This window comes from Peromyscus californicus, unplaced genomic scaffold, assembly GCF_007827085.1.
Source record: "Peromyscus californicus insignis strain IS unplaced genomic scaffold, ASM782708v3 Scaffold_4__1_contigs__length_199733344, whole genome shotgun sequence".
In the NCBI taxonomy this organism is placed as follows: Eukaryota; Metazoa; Chordata; class Mammalia; order Rodentia; family Cricetidae; genus Peromyscus; species Peromyscus californicus.
The window spans coordinates 655,198-674,265 of NW_026294562.1; the positions used below are offsets into that span (position 1 = coordinate 655,198).

Genomic DNA, 19,068 nt, shown 5'->3' on the forward strand with positions numbered 1-19,068 from the left:
GGAGGTGTGGCCTTGTTAGAGTAGATGTGGTCTTGTTAGAATTAGTGTGTCAGCGGCAAAAGCCTCTGCCCGGTCCAGTCTCTGTCTCTGCCAGTGGATTAGGATGTAGGTCTCACCTAATTCTCCAGTGCCAAGCCTGCAGCCATGCTCTCCACTAGGGTGATAATGGACTAAGCCTCGGAAACTGTAAGCAAGCCCTCAATTAAATGCTTTCCTTTCTAAGAGTTGCTTTGATCAGGGAGTCACTTTACAGCAGTAGAACAGTGATTAAGACAACTGGGAAAGAAATCTTTTATATTATCCTTTGTGTTTCTGTTCTTTAGTTCTGGGCTTCCATAAAAACTTTTGCTAAATTTTTGTTTTTGGATATGTTTTTCAACACAGGGTTTTTCTGTGTAGCCCTGGATATCCTGGAACTTGCTTTGTAGATCAGGCTGGCCTCGAACTCAGAGTTTCTCCTGTGTCTGCCTCCCGAGTGCTGGGATTAACTACTGACTGGCTTGTTAAAAGTTTTTTTAAATATGGTTCTGTTGACTTGGACTTAGTCAGCTTTTGTCTGTAGAAGTCTTTATTTTCTAAGAGTATTTTTTATTGGATATAGAATTCTATATGCACAACTTCCCCAATTATAATTTTAAAAGATGTCTTTCCATTGTCTATTGACCTTCATTGTTTCTTTAAAATCAATTTTTATTCTTTGAAAATTTCATACATGCATACAATGTATTTTGATCATATTCACCTCCTACTCCTTCCTCCTAACTACTTCCAGATTCACTTCCGTATCTCCACCTCCTACCAACTCAATGTGTATCTTTTTTCATAACCCACCCGTACAGTGCGACTCTAAGCATAGTGTCACCACCCATTAGAGTTCACACCCTCAAAGAAAACTGACTTTTTCAATAGCTTCCAATAAGGGTGTGGGGGTCATGATTGCCCTCCCTCCAGTAAGTAGTCTGTGTTTTTTTTTCTTGAATGTCTGAATAGTCTTTGTTCCTCTCTTTGTGATACTTCCCTTTTTTTCTGGCTACTTTTAATATTTTTTTAATTTATCATCCATCCACCTATCCACCTATGCACCCACCCATCCACCCACCCATTCACTCATCCATCCGTCTATCCTAACAGGATCTCTTTTGGCCCACCCTGTCTTTATACCCACTTTGTAACTGAGGATGACCTTGAACATCTCATGCCCCTGCCTCCACCCTGGGAGGGCTGGAATTGTGCCCAGTTTATGCCAGCTGATTATCCAGTTCAGGGCTTTTTGAAGCACTCTACAAACTAAACCACCACATTCCTAGCTTTGCTTTATCTTTTTTAAGTATCAGCAATTCGACTATGATGTTTCTTGAGGGCTAGTTTTTCTAGTGTTTGTTCTTGGTTTTTCTGAGCTTCCTGGATTTAGAGTTTGTCAGATTATCTCCCCCACCCCCAGTTCCATTTGGCAGATTGCTTCTGTCATAAGTACTGAAGCACTGTTAACTTCCTCCCCCCCCCCCCATTGCTCTTCGAACAAAGATAGTTCTCTAAAACTGTGTGTGTATTCCAGAGGATATTGACTTGACTTTATGGGGTTATTTCTCTCCTATCTTTATGTGGGTTCTGGAGACTGAATTTAGGGTGTCAGGCTTGCAGGGTAAGTTTGTTTATTTGCTGAGCTATCTGGTCAGCCCACAAAGAGAGTTTTTATTGCTATGTATTCATGCTCACTGATCTTTTCATTTTTATTGTCTAATCTGCTTATACAGATTCACTTGGGAATGTAGTGCGGGCTGACATCAAGTCCAGATGTTGTTAATTGAGCAAATCCTAGGTGGTATGGTAATAGAACCTTCAGTAAGCTTACCTCTAAGGACTTTTATCTGTAGTTAGCTTTCTTAGTGTTTGGTGCCCTCAGGATCCATTCACAATGCGTTTTCAGGTTTCTGCCAGTGTCAGGTGTTAAAGTCCTCTAGTTTTTATGGAATGTTACCCACCTCTTTTTCATTATTCTTGGCACTTGCTCTTTCTGTGAAGTCTGATTCTAACTAGAGGTCTGGAGCTATCATGGGTTCTCAGATTGATCAGCTTTCAACATGCTGGCTTCATTCTGGGGCTCAGGGTTCTGTTAAATCACAGGTATTGTACTTAGTTTCCTTAATAGGTGTGTTTAGACTTTGGATTAAATTCATATGGTAATTCCATAATATTAAAGACTTTCTGTCTATAAATTTTTTGTATGTCAGCCTAGTGCCTCTAATCGTTAAGAGATCCTTTGATGCGTTTTGCAAAGGTCTTACATGCTTTGAGCCAAAATGAACCAGACATTCTCCTTAAGCTTACTTGCTATGGAATGGGCCTTCTGTACACTGTGAATATGTATTGCTCTCATTGTTTGATAATAAAGCTGTTTTGGCCTATGGCAAAGCAGGATAAGGTTAGGCAGAACAATCAAACTAAGAACTTAGAGGAAGAAGGGAGAGTTGAGAGAGACACAAGGAGTTGTCCAAGAAGCAAGATGCCAGAGACCAGTAAGCCACAGCAGAACATGTGGCAATATATAGATGAATAGAAGTGGGTTAGTTTAAATATAAGAGCTAGTTAATATAAGCCTGAGCCATCAGCCAAGGATTTATAATTAATATAAACTTCTTTTATAAGTGTGTTTATTTGGGACTGGATGGTTGGGACAAAAAGGCTCTCCCTCTTCTGATCAGATTTCATGGTCTTTTTAGTTCTCATTTCCATAACTGCCTCAGCAGCCCACCAGATGGTTTTCTGTAGAAAATTTTTCACATATCCACATGTGCTACTAGAGCTTTTTTCAAAATGGTGGCAAGTCATCACTGCTGTAAAACTCAATTGTGAGAGAAAACCAAAACTAGTTCTGAGCCTTTGAGCCAGTTTCCTATAGGTAATACTATTCATTTACCAGTCACAGTTCAGTGCAAGAACTGTGGTGTCCAGAGAAGGAGAGGATTGAATACAGGAACTTAGGTGCTTTATAAATATCTGACAAGTTGGAAGGATGGAAGTCAGTGACCATTCCAGAGAGTGAACTGCTGCCCTTGTCACCGTTTACATCAACTCTGCAACTCTACCTGTCTCATCCTGAGGCCCTGGAATTTGGAGTTTGACTGCCACAAACTCTCATGCTAGTGTTTATAGAAAGATTGGTAGTACTGCAAAGCCCTAAGCGTTGATTTGACCTTCCAGATTGCACTAAAGTGTGTTCCTTTGGCAGAATCTAATTTGGAAAGTGCAATTTTTTTTTGTTTAACTTCCCATTTAAAATTAGCTTTCTATGAAAATAACCTCCAAATCTTAGGGGCTTACATAATAACAAAGGGTTTTTGTTGTTTTGTTATGTTTTTCTTTCTTTTTCTTGCTCATGTTATATTTAATAATTTTCCTGTGTAACATAATAATAGGTTTCTTCGCCAATGTAGTAAGCCAGATCAAGCTGAACTGAAAAAGCAAAAGAACAGGTTTATTTGAGCAAAGCAACTCCTAGGTGAGCCCTCCAGCCCCAGAGATTGAAGCCAGAGAAGTCACGAGGCCTAACTAAAGCAGGGAGCATATATACCCTATAGGTGAGGGGTGATGTCATATCCTCCACAAGCTGGGTTTGTGTCCAAGTATGGTAAAAAACTGACCACTTTAGGCGGGGTCTTGGGCTACTGGCAACTTAGGGGGAGGAGCTGCCACAGCTGCCAAGGATGTGGAACTGGGCTTTTTGGCGCCTTTCTTTGTTTAAGATTCTCTGAGGGCGGGGTTTGGAGAGAGAGGAATGGGGCTTTCCAGATCAAGCAGGAATGAGCTGAAGGTTCCAGCCTGCCATGGTCCGTGGAATAATGCAGCAGATTACAATTAATAATTCAAATGTCAACCCACTAGACGAATAATTCTCTGATGGAGGAACCTTGTTTCAAGCAAGGCTTATGAGGCCACGGACTCTGAATATTGTTTGCTTCTGTCTGTAATTTCGCATGTGTAAAAACAGCTGTGGAATCTCCCCACCAGCTGTACTGCAATGTGTCTATATCATGATTACATCTCATCTTATGGACATTTATTCTGTGGACTGCCTAAAAGATGACTCCTCATTAAACTGTATTGCCCATCTAATATTAATGTTGTTAGCTTACAGAGGGTTTGATGAATAAATATATATACAAAGAAATACTGTACAAGTCAGGAATTACAAATCCCTGAGAACTGTTTTATATCAGAGCTCAGGCTGACATAGGAAAACAGTTGAGTCCAGACTGGCTAAATTCCTTTAATCTTTAAGCTGAGAATTACAGTTACAGGTTTTTTTGTACATCATTAAGTGACACAAAGCTTCTAAAGAGCTTTAGATAAGACCAGGTGGGTAGCATGAATCTTAAAAGGTCTTATTAATAAAAACAAACCCAGAGCCAGATTTTGGGGTAAACGCTGAAAGATCAGAGAGACAGAACAAGCCACAGCCACCTCACCTGGTCAACTCCTCAGCTAATCCTGTTTCCTCAGTCTGAAAGCCTCTGAGTCCTCATCCGAATGGATCTCAGCTGAACTGCTGCTAAAAAGTGTAAAAATTTAAAAACCTCTAGTTCCTGGTCCTCATGTCTTATATACCTTTCTGCTTCCTATCATCACTTCCTGGGATTAAAGGCGTGTATCTTTCCCAAGCAAGACATGAGATCTCAAGTGCTAGGATTAAAGGTGTGTGTTACCTTGCCTGGCTGTTTCTAGTGTGGCTTTGAACTCAAAGAGATCCGATGGATCTCTGCCTCCAGAATGCTAGGATTAAAGGCGTGTGTGCCACCATTTTCTGGCCTCTATATCTACCTAGTGGCTGTTCTGTTCTCTGACCCCCAGATAAGTTTATTGGGGTGCACAATATGTCAAAAAAAGGGGGAAATGTGGTGATATTTTATTTGTGCTTTAAATAAAGCTTGCCTGGAGATCAGGGGAAAAGGCCAGCCATTTTAAGTGAACAAAGTCAGGCAACACACACCCTTAATCCGATCACTTAGCAGGCAGGGTCTCTGTGTGTTCAAGGCCATACTAGGGAACAGAGCTGAGTGTTGTGACACACGCCTTTAATCCCAGTACCAACCATAGAGGCCTGGAGGTCTGTACAGACAGGCAGTGACAAGGAATTGAGAAGAGGCAATGAGAGGGCAGAAAAGCAAGGCACATAAAGGCATGGGTAAATAGGAAATAAGATGCATTTAGAAGCTGCAGAGTTGGTGAGATAAGGATGACTGATGGCTTTTCCTATTTCCCTGATCTTTAAGGCTTTCACCCCTATATTTGGCTCCGTGTTTTTTATTTAATAAGACCATTTAGAAATTTGTCTACACAGGTGCCTTGCTATCACACAGTCACACAGGTGCCTTGCTATCACATGGTCACACAGCTGAGCTGCCTGGCTAGGTTGTAAATACAAAGATAGCCCAATTATTACTAGCTAGCAAATGATTTAGTCCTTGCACCCATTCCTGACCTCAGTTTGTAAAAATATATTCTGACTAGTCAAGGCTACAGAAAATAATTTGACTCTAGCCCCTAATGAGGGCTACAGTTGTCCTTGCGTAATCAGAAGTTATACACAGGATAGGAAAGTATATTTCAAGATTTAAAAATATTTTTATTGTCACTGTGCTATTGGAGAATGCCCTAGTGAGCTCATATTAAGAAAATTAAGGCAAACCTGAGTTCCTACCAAAGCATTTATGACACAGCTCTCTTTCGGTAAACATTTCTAGAAAGCCTGACATTTCTCTTAATCACAAAATGTTAGATAATGTAATGACTGATTTATTTGCAGCTGTAGTTGTACTTTACAGCCAATTAAGAAGTTGAGATTTATTACTTGTATGTATTGGGATAGCCCTGTTTTGTTATCGTCTACTGAAATGTGACCTTAAAATGTAACTGTATATTCAATATGAAAGAGGCTATTGAATATATATAGCTGTAAGAACAAAGAAAAGCAGGAGCCAACATGAGAAAAGAGAGCAACATGAGAGAATAAAGAGAATTACCATCAACATATGTGTTCTTTTCCTACCCCTTAGATAGAAAAAGTTTAGTTTTGTGACTCTGGGCATTCTCTTTCAGCCCTGGTACAGCCTGGGACTAGTTTCCCAGAACAATATTAATGGCCGAGATTGGCTGTGGTGGTCCTTCATATGTGATCTTATTGAGAAGAGCTTATTTTAGATCCTATTTTATTTTGTAGAGACAAAGAGAGGACAGAAAAACAAGATGGTTTAAAAGAAATTTTTTTTGTTTAGATTAGCATATCTTTTTTTTGTTTTGTTTTGTTTTTCGAGACAGGGTTTCTCTGTGTAGTGCAGCGCCCGCGCTACTACCCATTCACTGTGTCCGAGTGAGAGGCTGAGGATTAAAACAGAGACAAGACAGCGGGTCATTCGTCTCAGTAGAATGCCCTTTATTGGAAGGAAGAGGCCTTAAATACAGACTTACAGCACAGTAGAAGAACCTGGGAGGGCAAAAGTTTGCTACAGATGTTTTACATTCTAGCATTACACCAATATGCAGGATACCAAACAAGGGACCTCTGGTAAGCTGTTTAGGAGGAATGAAACCGGCAGGGAATTAGCATAGGAGGACATCTGATCAAGGTCAGCAAGCAAGGCAACAGCTACCCAAGGGAACGGGGGTCAGGGCCCAACAGTGCAGCTTTGCGTCTTTCCTGGAACTCACTCTGTAGCCCAGGTGGGCCTCGAACTCACAGAGATCCATCCCCCTGCCTCTGCCTCCCAAGTGCTGGGATTAAAGGCATGTGCCACTACTGCCTGGCAGATTAGCGTATCTTATGTAGCCTATTTGTAATGGCACGTTTTGTGTGTTAACTTGACACAAGCTAAAGTCACCATAGAGGAAGGAGCTTCAGTTGAGTAAATGCTTCTGTGAAATCCAGCTGTAATGCATTTTCTCTATTAGTGATCAATGGAAGGGGGCCCAGCTCATTGTGGGTGGTGCCATCCCTGGGCTGGTAGCCCTGGGTTCTACAAGAAAGCAGGCTGAGGAAGCTAGGGGAAGCATCCAGTAAATAGCACTCTTCCAGGATCCTGCCCTGTTTGAATTCTAGCCCTGACTTAACTTCAGTGGTGAATAGCAATGTTGAAGTGTAAGCTGAATAAACCTTTCCTCCCCAACTTGATTTATGGTCATGGTGTTTTGTGGCAGCAATAGAAACCCTTACTAAGACACTATCAGAATGTCTACATCTGTTAACATTCCATAGATGTTAAATAGAGTATTCCAGAGTGTATTAGAGAGCATGATGAACTAAAGGTGTATCAGGACAAATAATGGCTGAATGAATGGCTGAATGGGTGGAAGGGTCTTGCTGTGAATGATGCTGATGTGTCAAAGTGTAAAGAGACTGTGTGTGGGTGTGGTGTGGGTGTAAGGTGCATGTGCACATATATGAGAGGATGTGTAGTTGCCAGAGGGCAACAGTGGGCATCTTTGATCTGAGGAGACTTAGTAACCCACATCACTAATAATTCTTGCCCCTAGGTGAGCAGACAATTTATAATATTTCAAATTGAATCTAGTGAAATTACTGTTTTTTTCTAGTATTAACTAAAATTTAACTTTTGCATTGATTGAAAGTATTAACTGATTTTACTAAACTTTAAATTTTCCCTTTGGTTGTCAAGTGCCTGTCTTCCAATTTGCAAATGGGTTGATAAACTCCAAATGTGGTGTTTGGCTTGTCACCTAGCTTACTGTGTTGGCAAGCATCACCATGAATATGATCCATAGGCTGAACTGCAGGATCTTATTGGGGCTCTTACTTTACCTTTTTGATTTTTACAAAGTGGTATCACATAAAATGTCATTGATAGAGACAAACCCACTTTTTTTTTTTTTTTTTTTTTTTTTTTTTTTTTTTTTTTTTTTAAAGATTTTTATTTATTTATTATGTATACAGAAGAGGGCGCCAGATCTCATTACAGATGGTTGTGAGCCACCATGTGGTTGCTGGGAATTGAACTCATGACCTCTGGAAGGGCAGTCAGGGCCCTTAACCTCTGAGCCATCTCTCCAGCCCCAAACCCACTTTTGATTTGTATATAAAGCTTAGTTTTAAATCTCTGAAGAAAACACAAAATTTTTCTTCAAAAGAAGTAAAAAGCTTACTTCTTTTGTAAACTGAGCTGTAAACCATGCACATTGCACTGTAGGTTGTTGGGCACTGTGTGAAGTTTGTTGTCCTCATCCCTGTGCAGTGTCTCGGTGCTGTAAACTAGTCTCGTCCCTTTGCAGTGTCTCAGTGCTGTAAACTAGTCTCGTCCCTTTGCAGTGTCTCAGTGCTGTAAACTAGTCTCGTCACTTTGCAGCATCTCAGTACTATAAACTAGTCTCATCCCTTTGCAGTGTCTCAGTGCTGTAAACTAGTCTCATCCCTTTGCAGTGTCTCAGTGCTATAAACTAGTCTCACCCCTTTGCAGTGTCTTAGTACTATAAACTAGTCTCATGTCTCATTCTGTTTTGAGAATTTGGCTGTTAGCCTCTGTAGATTTATAGTATGTAGTTACAGATGTGGTGATTAGATGTCTGAATGGTATTTTATTCAGCAAGGTTTGTTTGCTAAAGTAGTGTTTCAGCTTCTGATAATGAGGCTGTGGAATGAGACAAAATTAATGTGAGATGATGAACAGACATAATGCTGGTGTGTTATGACTAGATGCTAGGGTTGTGTACGTACTTGATAGCATAGAGTATTATATATATATATATACAGATTTATATATATATATATATATATATATATATATATATATAGAGAGAGAGAGAGAGAGAGAGAGAGAGAGAGAGAGAGAGAGGCGTGGGAGGGAAGGAGAGAGAGAATCCTTATAAATATGAAGAGAAGTTTGCCAGAAGAATGAGAAGTGGAGAGTAGTTGGACTCAGATTTCCTTGCAGAGGAAGCATTCTGTGACCCAGGATTATTTTGGGAGCACAGGGTGTAGGAGGGAGTGGCACAAACTAAACCTGAAAAGACAGAAATGGTTGGATATGAAAGGGAATGTTAAGGGAGTGAGTGCCCTTGTTGTGTCTTAGTGTGAGTGGAGAGGGTAAAGACAATGACCATTTTGAGGCTGTAACAATTGTAGACAAGAGATGGAGCTTTGAAGAAGGGTTTTCAGATATTTAGAGGTCTTTAGGGATTGGAGTCTACATAAATTTGGGGTTGAAGGGAGGATGAATGGTTTGAACTCGAACTGTTTCATTTCTTTTACCTTAGAATATTGGAAATCCTAAAACAGTAGTTTCATCAGGAAAAAAAAACCTTTGCTGTTATTAAAATAATACAAGTTTAGGAGGGTAGTAGAGATGGATCAGTGGTTAAGAGCATTTGCCACTCTTGTAGAAGACCTGATAGTCACTGAAGAGCCGAAAAAAGTACTCAGATTACATTCTCTTTGATCTAGAACTTTGACATACTTTTGTTGAACATACTCTGTTTTATTTTTTTGTTTATTTTATTTTAAGACAGGGTCTCACTGTAGCCCTGGCTGGCCCAGAAGTTACTGAGATCTGCCTGCCTTTGCCTTTCAAGTGTTGGAATTAAAAGCATGTGCTAACACGGGTGGCTTGAACATATTAAAACTTTTCAACAGTGTCATTTGATTGTACATTTAGTGACTTGATCTTTGCTTATGAAGTCTCCAGTCCTCTTTTTCCGTTTGGTTCCTTAGGGCTAAGGTATACTTGTCACTGAGCAGCTTCCCAGGTGGATATAGTGACTGCACTTTCTCTCTGCCTTTCTTCTCTCTCTTGTTCCCTCTATTTTTTGGTGATGGTGAAAGTCAAACCTTGGACCCAGTCATACATGCTAGACAAGGGCCCTGCTGCTCAACTACACCCTCAGCAACAATGGTTGCTCAACTACACCCTCAGTCTCTATGGTTGCTTCTGCATTTTTTTTGTGATACATTCCTGTCTGGGTGTGCGTGCCTGTTTGAAGAAGTCTTCTAGTAGGTTCCTGATAAAGAATGTTAGATCTTACCTGGCTAAAAATAGGCTGCATTCATACTTACCTAATTGGCAGTTGAGATGGAGAATATTAACCCCCCCCAGGTATCACAAGAATTCTTAACTGAAATTTGCTCTGGAACTTTTGAAATGTTCTATCCTTGACTTTAAGCTTGCTGTCTACAATGAATGGCATCAAATGCTACTTTGACTTTCATTCTTGAGGAAGTTTATGGGATACTTTCTTATGTTGTAATATGTCAGTATCTGGTTTTTCTTTACATTTTTCCCATTCTCTTCATTCTCTTGAATTATTGGTAGTCATGTGGAATTTCCAGTTTTTCTGTCAGTTAACTAGGTTTTGTTGTCTTCTATTTCCCTTAATTGTCTGTTTGCTGATTATTTATCTCTATTAGATTTTGACTGTATTTTTAATTTTAGAAGCACCTGGATTGCTTCTATGTTAAGACGGCCTTGCCAAGTTTTAAGTGTTGGCCTCACTTTAGGTTGATTGGATGCAAAGCCTGCTCTTTTATTAAAGAATTGCCAAGTGCTAGTATATGAGTGCCTTTCTCTGGGGATGTTCAGTTTTCAAGAGAAGGATCTTCATTCTAAGAAAAAGAAGGGGTGGATAAATGGAGCAGGAAGTAGTATATTTATTTCTCTTGGTTGGATTTGAACATTCCTTTTATTGTTGAGCTCCACCTCAGCACCTGTCTTTGTTTCCTCTTCAGAACTCAGGCATTTTTGGTTTCAATGCTAAGGAGTGATCAACCTGTTGAAATGTTAGGAGACAATAAAGAATTTTAAAGCAACAGCATACTTGTAGTTAGTGTAGTTGAGAACAGATTTCCCATTTTAAATACTTTTACTTTGGTGAGAGTTTGGATTAGTTTGGAGTTGGTACCATAATAGATGTCATGATAACCCTGACCATTTCATTCATGTGCTGTCATGATGAGTTTTTGTTCACAGCTGTGTCTCAAGTTGAAATGTGATGATAGAATTGTAGAACTGTGTTGTGCAGTACACAACACTGTACTGTAGGAACAGATATTTCCATCTTGCTAGTAGCCACTGCATCGAGTATTGGTTTCTTAAACTATCTTCTGTTGGAGGCGGGCCTACTCTCTTAGTCTATTCCTAGGGCAGAAATGGGTTCTAAGCAATAGAACAGTAATGATGTTTACAACTTTTCAGTGTCTGTGACGAGCACTTCATTTGAAACAAAGTATGTTAGATAGTAGCAAATAGATGGCTTGCTGCTTCCTTTCCTACCAGTGTATTTTTGGGGAGCAGTTGAATAGGGCAGAACTCCTAAGGAATGTATTAATGAGGACCTGAATAAAAACAAGATGCCAGTGTTATCTGGTGATATGTTTATGTGAATATAACGCTAGAACCTATAAGAACAGTGACTTCATAGTATCCACAGCAGGCATTTTAAGTTCTCTATAGTGTCTCCAAACCCCCTAACTTAGAAGTCCCCAAATACCCAAAACCTTTTTCATAGAATTTGTCCGGGTAGAAAGAAATTTAGCTTCACTAGGTTTCAGGTAGATGCTCTCTTCTACTGGCAAATCAAAACCTTACCAGGTAAGTGGCTCAGAGTTAGATTTTCTCTCCTCAGGAGCAGGCTATTTACAATGGACTGTTTTTGTTTTTAAACTGGCCAGTTCTCCTAGTAACTAAGTGTCACAGTTCTGTGTCAAGTTATTTTCTTTTTCTTTTTGTTTTGAGATGATCCTCCTGCTTCTGTTTCTGGAGTGCTCAGGTTGCAGGAGTGAGTGCACCTCCCAGGGCTTTGTGCCTGCTAGGCAAGCCCTCTACCAGCTAACTAAGCTACACCCTACCCAAATTATGTCTCTTTAAAGCTAGGTTTTACTTCTTAAACGCTCCCATTTGATTATTAGAATAATGTGGTGATATATTGTGTACCCTAATAAAATTTGCCTGAATGCTCTAATTGCTAACATGGTCTTTAAAAAAAAAAACAAAAACCCAGAGCCAGATATTGGGGTTAATGTTGAAAGATCAGAGAGACAAAGGAACAAGTCACTGCCACATCTTACCTCTAGGACTCTTCAGCCTGAAAAGCCTCTAGTTCCTGTCTCCTCATGCCTTATATACCTTTCTTTGCCCAGCCATCACTTTCTGGGATTAAAGGCGTGTCTGCTTGTAGATGTAATCAACCTTCTTATTAAATAAGAAACACAGAACCAATGCAAAGAAGAAAACCAAGAGGTCAGAGCTAAGAGCTAAAACCTTACCCTTCCTCCTGCGGTGGTCCTACCTCTCCGAACCAGAGCTACCCGTGTTAAAGTCTTTATATAGAGTTCCTGTTCTGCCTTCTCATTGGTTGTAAACCCAACCACATGACCGCCTCCTCACAGCCTGTCTGTATAGGCCTCCAGGTTTTCCATGATTGGTATTGATTAAAGGCATGTGTATCCAATAATGGCTGTATCCCTGAGCACACAGAGACTTACCCAGCTGTGCCTACCAAGTGCTGGGATTACAAGAGTACGCCACCACTGCCCTGCTTTTCTATGGCTTGCTAATAGCTCTGACCCCCAGGCAACTTTATTTATTAACATACAAATAACATTTTAATACAAATAAAATATCACCATATCTGCTTCCTAAGAAAAGGCATGAGATCTCAAGTGCTGGGATTAAAGGTGTGTGATTCCCAAGTATTGGGATTAAAGGTATGTGCCACCACTGCCTGACTGTGTTTTTCTCCTAGACTGAATCAATCTCATTAGTCCAGGGTGGCTTTGAACTCACAGACACAGACAGATCTTTGCCTCCTGAGTGCTAGGATTAAAGGTGTGTGCCACCACTGCCTGGCTTCTATGTTTAATTTAGTGGCTTGTTCTGCCCTCTGATCTTTCAGGCAGATTTTGTTAGGATACACAGTATATCACCGTAGAATGCATATCTTGTTTTTTTTTTTTGTTTTTTTTTTTTTCTTTTTCGAGACAGGGTTTCTCTGTGTAGCTTTGCGCCTTTCCTGGAACTCGCTTTGGAGACCAGGCTGGCCTCGAACTCACAGAGATCCGCCTGGCTCTGCCTCCCGAGTGCTGGGATTAAAGGCGTGCGCCACCACCGCCCGGCTATATCTTGTTTTTATTTTGACCATCTGTTCCCCTTATTCTCAAGGACTTCCTTCCCACTCTGAAGGTTTTATTCTTGGCCTTCAGCTCCTCTGTCTAGTACTTCAAAGAGTTCAGTCAGTCCCTTTTGATGGAGGGAACAGAATGTGCTGCCTGATACTATGTTTTGAGTAATGCCAATTGACTGGCTTGTTACTGAGATGAACAAGCTATGATAACAAATGATGATTTTTTTTTTTTTTTTTTAGAAAACATCCCCTTTCTCCCTGGTCCATTCCACCTGATGTAAACAGGTTTTTTTTGTTTGGGCTGCTTGCTGGCAAAAAAAAAAAAAAAAAAAAAAAAAAAAAGACGCAGAGACTTACTATTAATTATGAAAGCTTGACCTAAGCCTAGGCTTGTTCCTAACTAGTTCTTATAATTTAAATTAACCTATATTTTTTTAATCTACGTTCTTTTACGTGGCTTGGTTACCTTTACTCTGTACTGCCCATCCTGTTTCCTCTCCATCTGCCTGGTGACTCCGCCTTCTTCCCAGAGACCTCTCTGTCCCCGGAAGTCCCGCCTAACCTCTTCCTGCCTAACTATTTTCTAGCTCTTTATTAAACCAACCACAGTGACACACCTTCACACAATGTACATATATCCCACAACATTTCCCCCTTTTTGTCTAAATAAAAAGGAAAGGTTTTTAACTCTAATACAGTAAAATTATATACAATAAGAAAAACTATCAAGTAAGAATTACATTTACAAAATTCAGAGAAAATACTCTATTATCTATCCTATATTGGTGAGTCCAAAGTTTTGTACCTGATTTACTTTTTATCATAACTGAGGAAAACTGTAATTATAACTATCTAATCTTCAACCCCATCAGAGACCCGAGAAGGATACAATATTACCTGAGTAAACAGAAGTGCAGAGCAAGCAAATTCCAAAACTAAGAAACAACAGAGACATCTGACTGTCTGAACAGTCACCCCAGGGTTCCTCTGTAACATTGAGGCATCCAACTTTGGTCTACGGACCTAAAATATCTGACAGACTTTTCTGTGAAGCTGGAATTTTGAAGGACTCTCCTACCTTGTCTAGGCAAAGTTCGGCGGTTGCCTTCTTTTGTGTCCTACTTGTTCAGTTTGGACAGCATACTGTCCGCAGTTGAGGCAAGGGCAGTTTCTTGCCCAAATGGCTAGCTTTGCCACAACAAAAACAAACTCCATATGGAGGTTCTTCAATGCCCATCATCCTTTTTTTAAATAAATTGGTGCTGCCAGGAGCAGATGTATCTCACTGTCATGAATAGCCTAGGGTACCTAGTCATTAGTTATAGTTAATTTAAAAAGCTGTGTTTTAAATGTAATTTAGCTTGCTAAGCTTGGCTTATTTTAAAATTGTCATTACCAAGTCAGAGAGTCAATACTATTTAAGGTAGCTTTCTTGGTGGGGAATAGGGGTAACAAGTGGAACTTTGGTGAGTTTTTATGAAAACACTTCTGCCTCCTCTTTTAATAATGTCTTTGATATATTTCTACATTTAATTGACCACAGTGCAAGATGACAGACCATTTACTAGCAATCCAGAGAAGAAAATAGGTATGACTTTCCCTGGCTACACTGAGCTGTATGTGATGTGGGCCCATGGTTCTCAAACTTAGGCATTCTTGAGGGTCATCAGTGAAGGGAGTGTTGAACAGATTCTAGGGTCTCTTCCAACTCCAGTGTTCTGATCAGGCCTAGGGTGGTAGACTGGCTGCTTTTGTGTGTCAACTTGGCACAAGCTAAAATCATCAGAGAGGAGGGAGCCTTAGGTGAGGAAATGCCTCCATGAGAGACATGTTTTCAATTAGTGATCAGTGGGGGAGGGCCCAGCCCATAGTGGGTGATATCATCCTTGGGCTGGTGGTCCTAGGTTCTATAAGAAAGCAGGCTAAGCAAGCCAGTAAACAGCAACCTTCCATGTCCTCAGCATCAACTCCTGCCTCCAGGATCCTGCCCTATTTGAGTTCCTGCCCTGACTTCCTTCAGTAGTGAACAGCAGTGTGGAAGTGTAAGCCAAATAAATCCTTTCCTCCCCAACTTGCTTTTTGGTCATGGCATTTCATCATAGCAATGGAAACCCTAATAAGACAGGTGGAGTCTGACAGTTCCTATGACAAACTGCCTTCCCAGTGATGCTCCCTCTGTCATCAGGCTTCGAGAACCACTGTTGAAGTGTAATGATCAGTCTTTGCAGTAGCTAGACCAGCCTGGCCAAAGCACAAGAAGTAAATGCAAAAGGATTGTGGAGTAGGACCACCTTGATTTGCAGTAGCCCATGTGAAATGGAATTCCAAACGGGAAATAGTATGCCTTGGATTGTTTCTCCAGTAAGCATTTATTTTGTTAGTCCACTTCACAGACTTTGACTACCCATCAGCAGTTCAGATTTGGGGCACTAGCTTTTAATTTCTTCTCTATGGTGCTTGTGTCAAAACACCACCTTCCCATCCCTGCCCTCCGGCAGGGTTTCTCTGTAGTCCTAGCTGTCCTGGAACTTGCTCTGTAGACCAGGTTGGCCTTCAACTCAGATTCACCTACTTCTGCCTCTGGAGTGCTGGGATGAAAGGCATGTGCCATCACTCCTGGCTTGTGCCAAGTTTTAAAAAGTTAGTTTGGTTGATGAAAGTGCCTGCCATGAATGACATATTTCTAATAGTTTCCTAGTTTTTGACAGCTGTATAGTATCTCCCAAGTCCTGGGTTCCACCTATTCATGTTTTAGACTTAGTTTCCTTTTGTTGCAGTAATGGTCAGTTTAACTACTTTTGCAGTAGGAGTCAGGCTGTGTGAGTTTGCTATCTTTCCCATATGTATTTTGAGGCTTTGTGGCAGTTGTTTTGAAAGTCACACGTTTTATTTTGAATTGGAATGTCTCTTTGTGAACTCACATCTTCTAGTTTACTTACTTTTCATTCTTTTTTCTTTTTATTGATACAAGATTCTTCATCATACATTCCAGGCTGGCTTTGCACTTACTATACAATTCAGACAATCCTCCTTCCTCAGCCTTCCAAGTGCTAAGATTGCAGGAATGCACCACTATGCCAGTCTATATAAGAAACACTTTTTTTTTTTTTTAAATCAAAAGTTAAGGCATTAAACTTGGGGCCTCATACATGCTAGGTGAGTTGTCAGCCACTGAGCTTAAATTTTTTAAATAGAGATATTAAGTCTTTAGGATAATTGTCCCCCCGCCTCCCCCAGTTTTGAGGAGAGTCAAACCCAGGGTCTAATACATGCTAGGCAAGTGCTCCACAATATATTGTTGACTCTGTGATTCATTTGTTAATTAGACTTGTCACATCTCCATTTCATCTTTACCTCTGTAGCCTACAGCTTTGTTGATTCATTGTATGGCGTACAATTCTTTTGGTTCTGACACAGATAGAGCGGTATATTGTTATTTCAGTTCCATACAAAGCATTTCAATGCCCTAAAGATATCTGTTAGCTTTATAAATAAGCTCTTTCCTTATTATTAACTCCCTGGCAATTACTGACATGTTTTTATCCTTATAGTTTTGCCTATGTTACTATTATATACACGGAACTCTTACAAATATGGAGACTTTTGGATATGGCTTCTTACATTAAGTACTGCTCCCCACACCCAATGATGTTGATAACTGAACCCAGGGCTTCTCATATACTAGACAAGTATTCTACTCAATTACATCCCCAAAATGTACTTAAGATTATGCTATACTGAAACCGAATGTGTTGGCATACAGCTATAATCCCAGCACCTGGGAGGCAGGGGCAGGAAAATGAGAAGTTGAAGGTCATTCATGGCTGCATAGAGAGTTTGCGGGCTACATAAGACCCTGTCTCAAAACAACAAAACAAAACAAAACAAAAAAACTATCATTTTGTCTTATGAGTCAATAAGTCATTCTTTAAGTGCCCTTTAGTATACATTTTATAGCACTAAAAGTGAATTGATTTAGAGACAATTGAATAAAATGATAGCAGTGGTATACACACACACACACACACACACACACACACACACACACACACACACACACACACACACATCTCCATCCATATCCTTAATGACTAAAGTTAGATGTTAGTAATGTAATAGTAAGGCTTTCCCTGACCTGGCCTCTCTGTCTGGAATTAGCCAGGTATTCTGGAGGAAGCCACTTAATCTTGCTTCCCAGTTTTTGGTAAAATGAGCAGTAAGATACTTGATTTGGAAGTTATTACCTCTTATCTTCCTGGGTATCTAGGGATCCTTAGGTAGCTTTTTTTTTTTTTTCTTGTCTTCCTTTTCTTTTTATTAAGAGATTTTCTATTTGTTTTACATATCAACCACGGATTCCCCTGTCCTCCCTTCTGTCACCCCCCCAACCTTCCCCCCCCCCAACCCACCCCCCATTCCCACCTCCTCCAAAGCAAGGTCTCCCCTGGGGAGTCAGCAGAGCCTGGTACATCCAGTTGAGGCAGGTTCAATCCCCTCCTCCCTGCACCAAGGCTGAGCAAAGTGTCTCAGCCTAAGCACTAGGTTCCAAAAAGCCGGCTCATGCACTGAGCCTGGTCTCACTGCCTGGAGGCCTCCTAAACAGTTCAAGCTAAACAACTGTCTCACTTATCCGGAGGGCCTAGTCCAGTTCCATGGGGGTTCCTCAGCTATTGGATCACAGTTCATGTATTTCCACTAGTTTGGCTAGTTGTGTCTGTACTTTTTCCAATCATGGTCTCGATATCTCTTGCTCATATGATCCCTCCTCTCTCTCGTCATTTGGGCTCCTGGAGCTCCGCCTGGGGCTTGGCTGTGGATCTCTGCATCTGCTTCCATCAGTCACTGGTAGCTCTTTTTAACATTGGTATCTTATTATAAAACACCTGTTATCCCTGGACTTAGGAACAGCTTGCTAAGGCTTTGAAAGGATCCATGATGAGGGTTTGAGTCTGTCCATTGAAATGAAATGAGCCTTCATTGCAAGGTTTCTAGGTCATTGTCTTTTTTGCCTTGGGCTTGTTAAGTTCCAGGTATGTCTGAGTGGTACTGTGATACCATAAATCTCAGTACATTTTGTGGGAGCCTCTTTTGGGACTACAGTGTTATTTAAATCTCTGGCCCTGTAGTCCAGTCATTAGGTAGATTTTTTCCCCCCAGGGATGTCTATAAAGATTAATTATGGAACAGTTCTTGGAACCTTCTTGTAGTTCATTGATGACTCATTATGTCACATAATTGTGACAATCTGTATTTGAGGATCAGGGTATATTTGAGAATGCTTCACTGATCATAGAAACTTACAGCAAATTGAGAAAGTAGCCAATGGCTGCTTAACATCCTGACTGTGTGTGTGTGTGTGTGTGTGTGTGTGTGTGTGTGTGTGTGTGTGCGCGCGCGCGTGCATGCATGTGCTTATGCTGTCTCTCTTCTGCTCATTCTCTCTTCCTTATCTCCTCTCTCTTCCTTTCTTCTCTTTTCCCCCCCTCACTTCCCCCCTCTTCTTTTTTTGAGACAGTGTCACTGAGCTGTCTAGAGTTCACTATGTGGATCTGGCTGTCCTAGAACTCAGAGATACCTGCCTGCCTCCGCTTCCACCTCCTAACTTTCTCTCTCTCTTTTAAAATTGGAATGGGATGGGTAAGTTATAAAAGGATAGATTTTTTTTAAATGAGTATACACTTGCTATGATTTGTATTTCCATGTTGCATATAGTAATTTTTATTTTAATTTTATTTGTAGTAATGAATGTTATAACAATTGAAGATTATAAGAGCACATACTGGCCAAAATTAGATGGTGCCATAGATCAACTTTTAACCCAGAGTCCTGGTGATTATATACCTATATCCTACGAACAGATTTACAGGTAAGTCACCATTTAATTTGTTCAAGTTTGAATGGGATTTGATTGGTGACAACACGAATGTGATATATAAAGTATGTCAGATG

General features: G+C 40.5%; 1 protein-coding gene across 1 annotated transcript in view; it reads left to right on the forward strand.

Moving 5' to 3' along the window:
- Cacul1 (CDK2 associated cullin domain 1) overlaps nucleotides 1–19,068 on the forward strand; it is a 73,206-nt gene that overhangs the window by 5,889 nt on the left and 48,249 nt on the right. Inside the window, exon 2 of the mRNA XM_052714020.1 lies at nucleotides 18,859–18,985. Coding sequence (XP_052569980.1) covers nucleotides 18,859–18,985 — 127 coding nt within the window. The remainder of the gene's footprint in view (nucleotides 1–18,858; nucleotides 18,986–19,068) is intronic.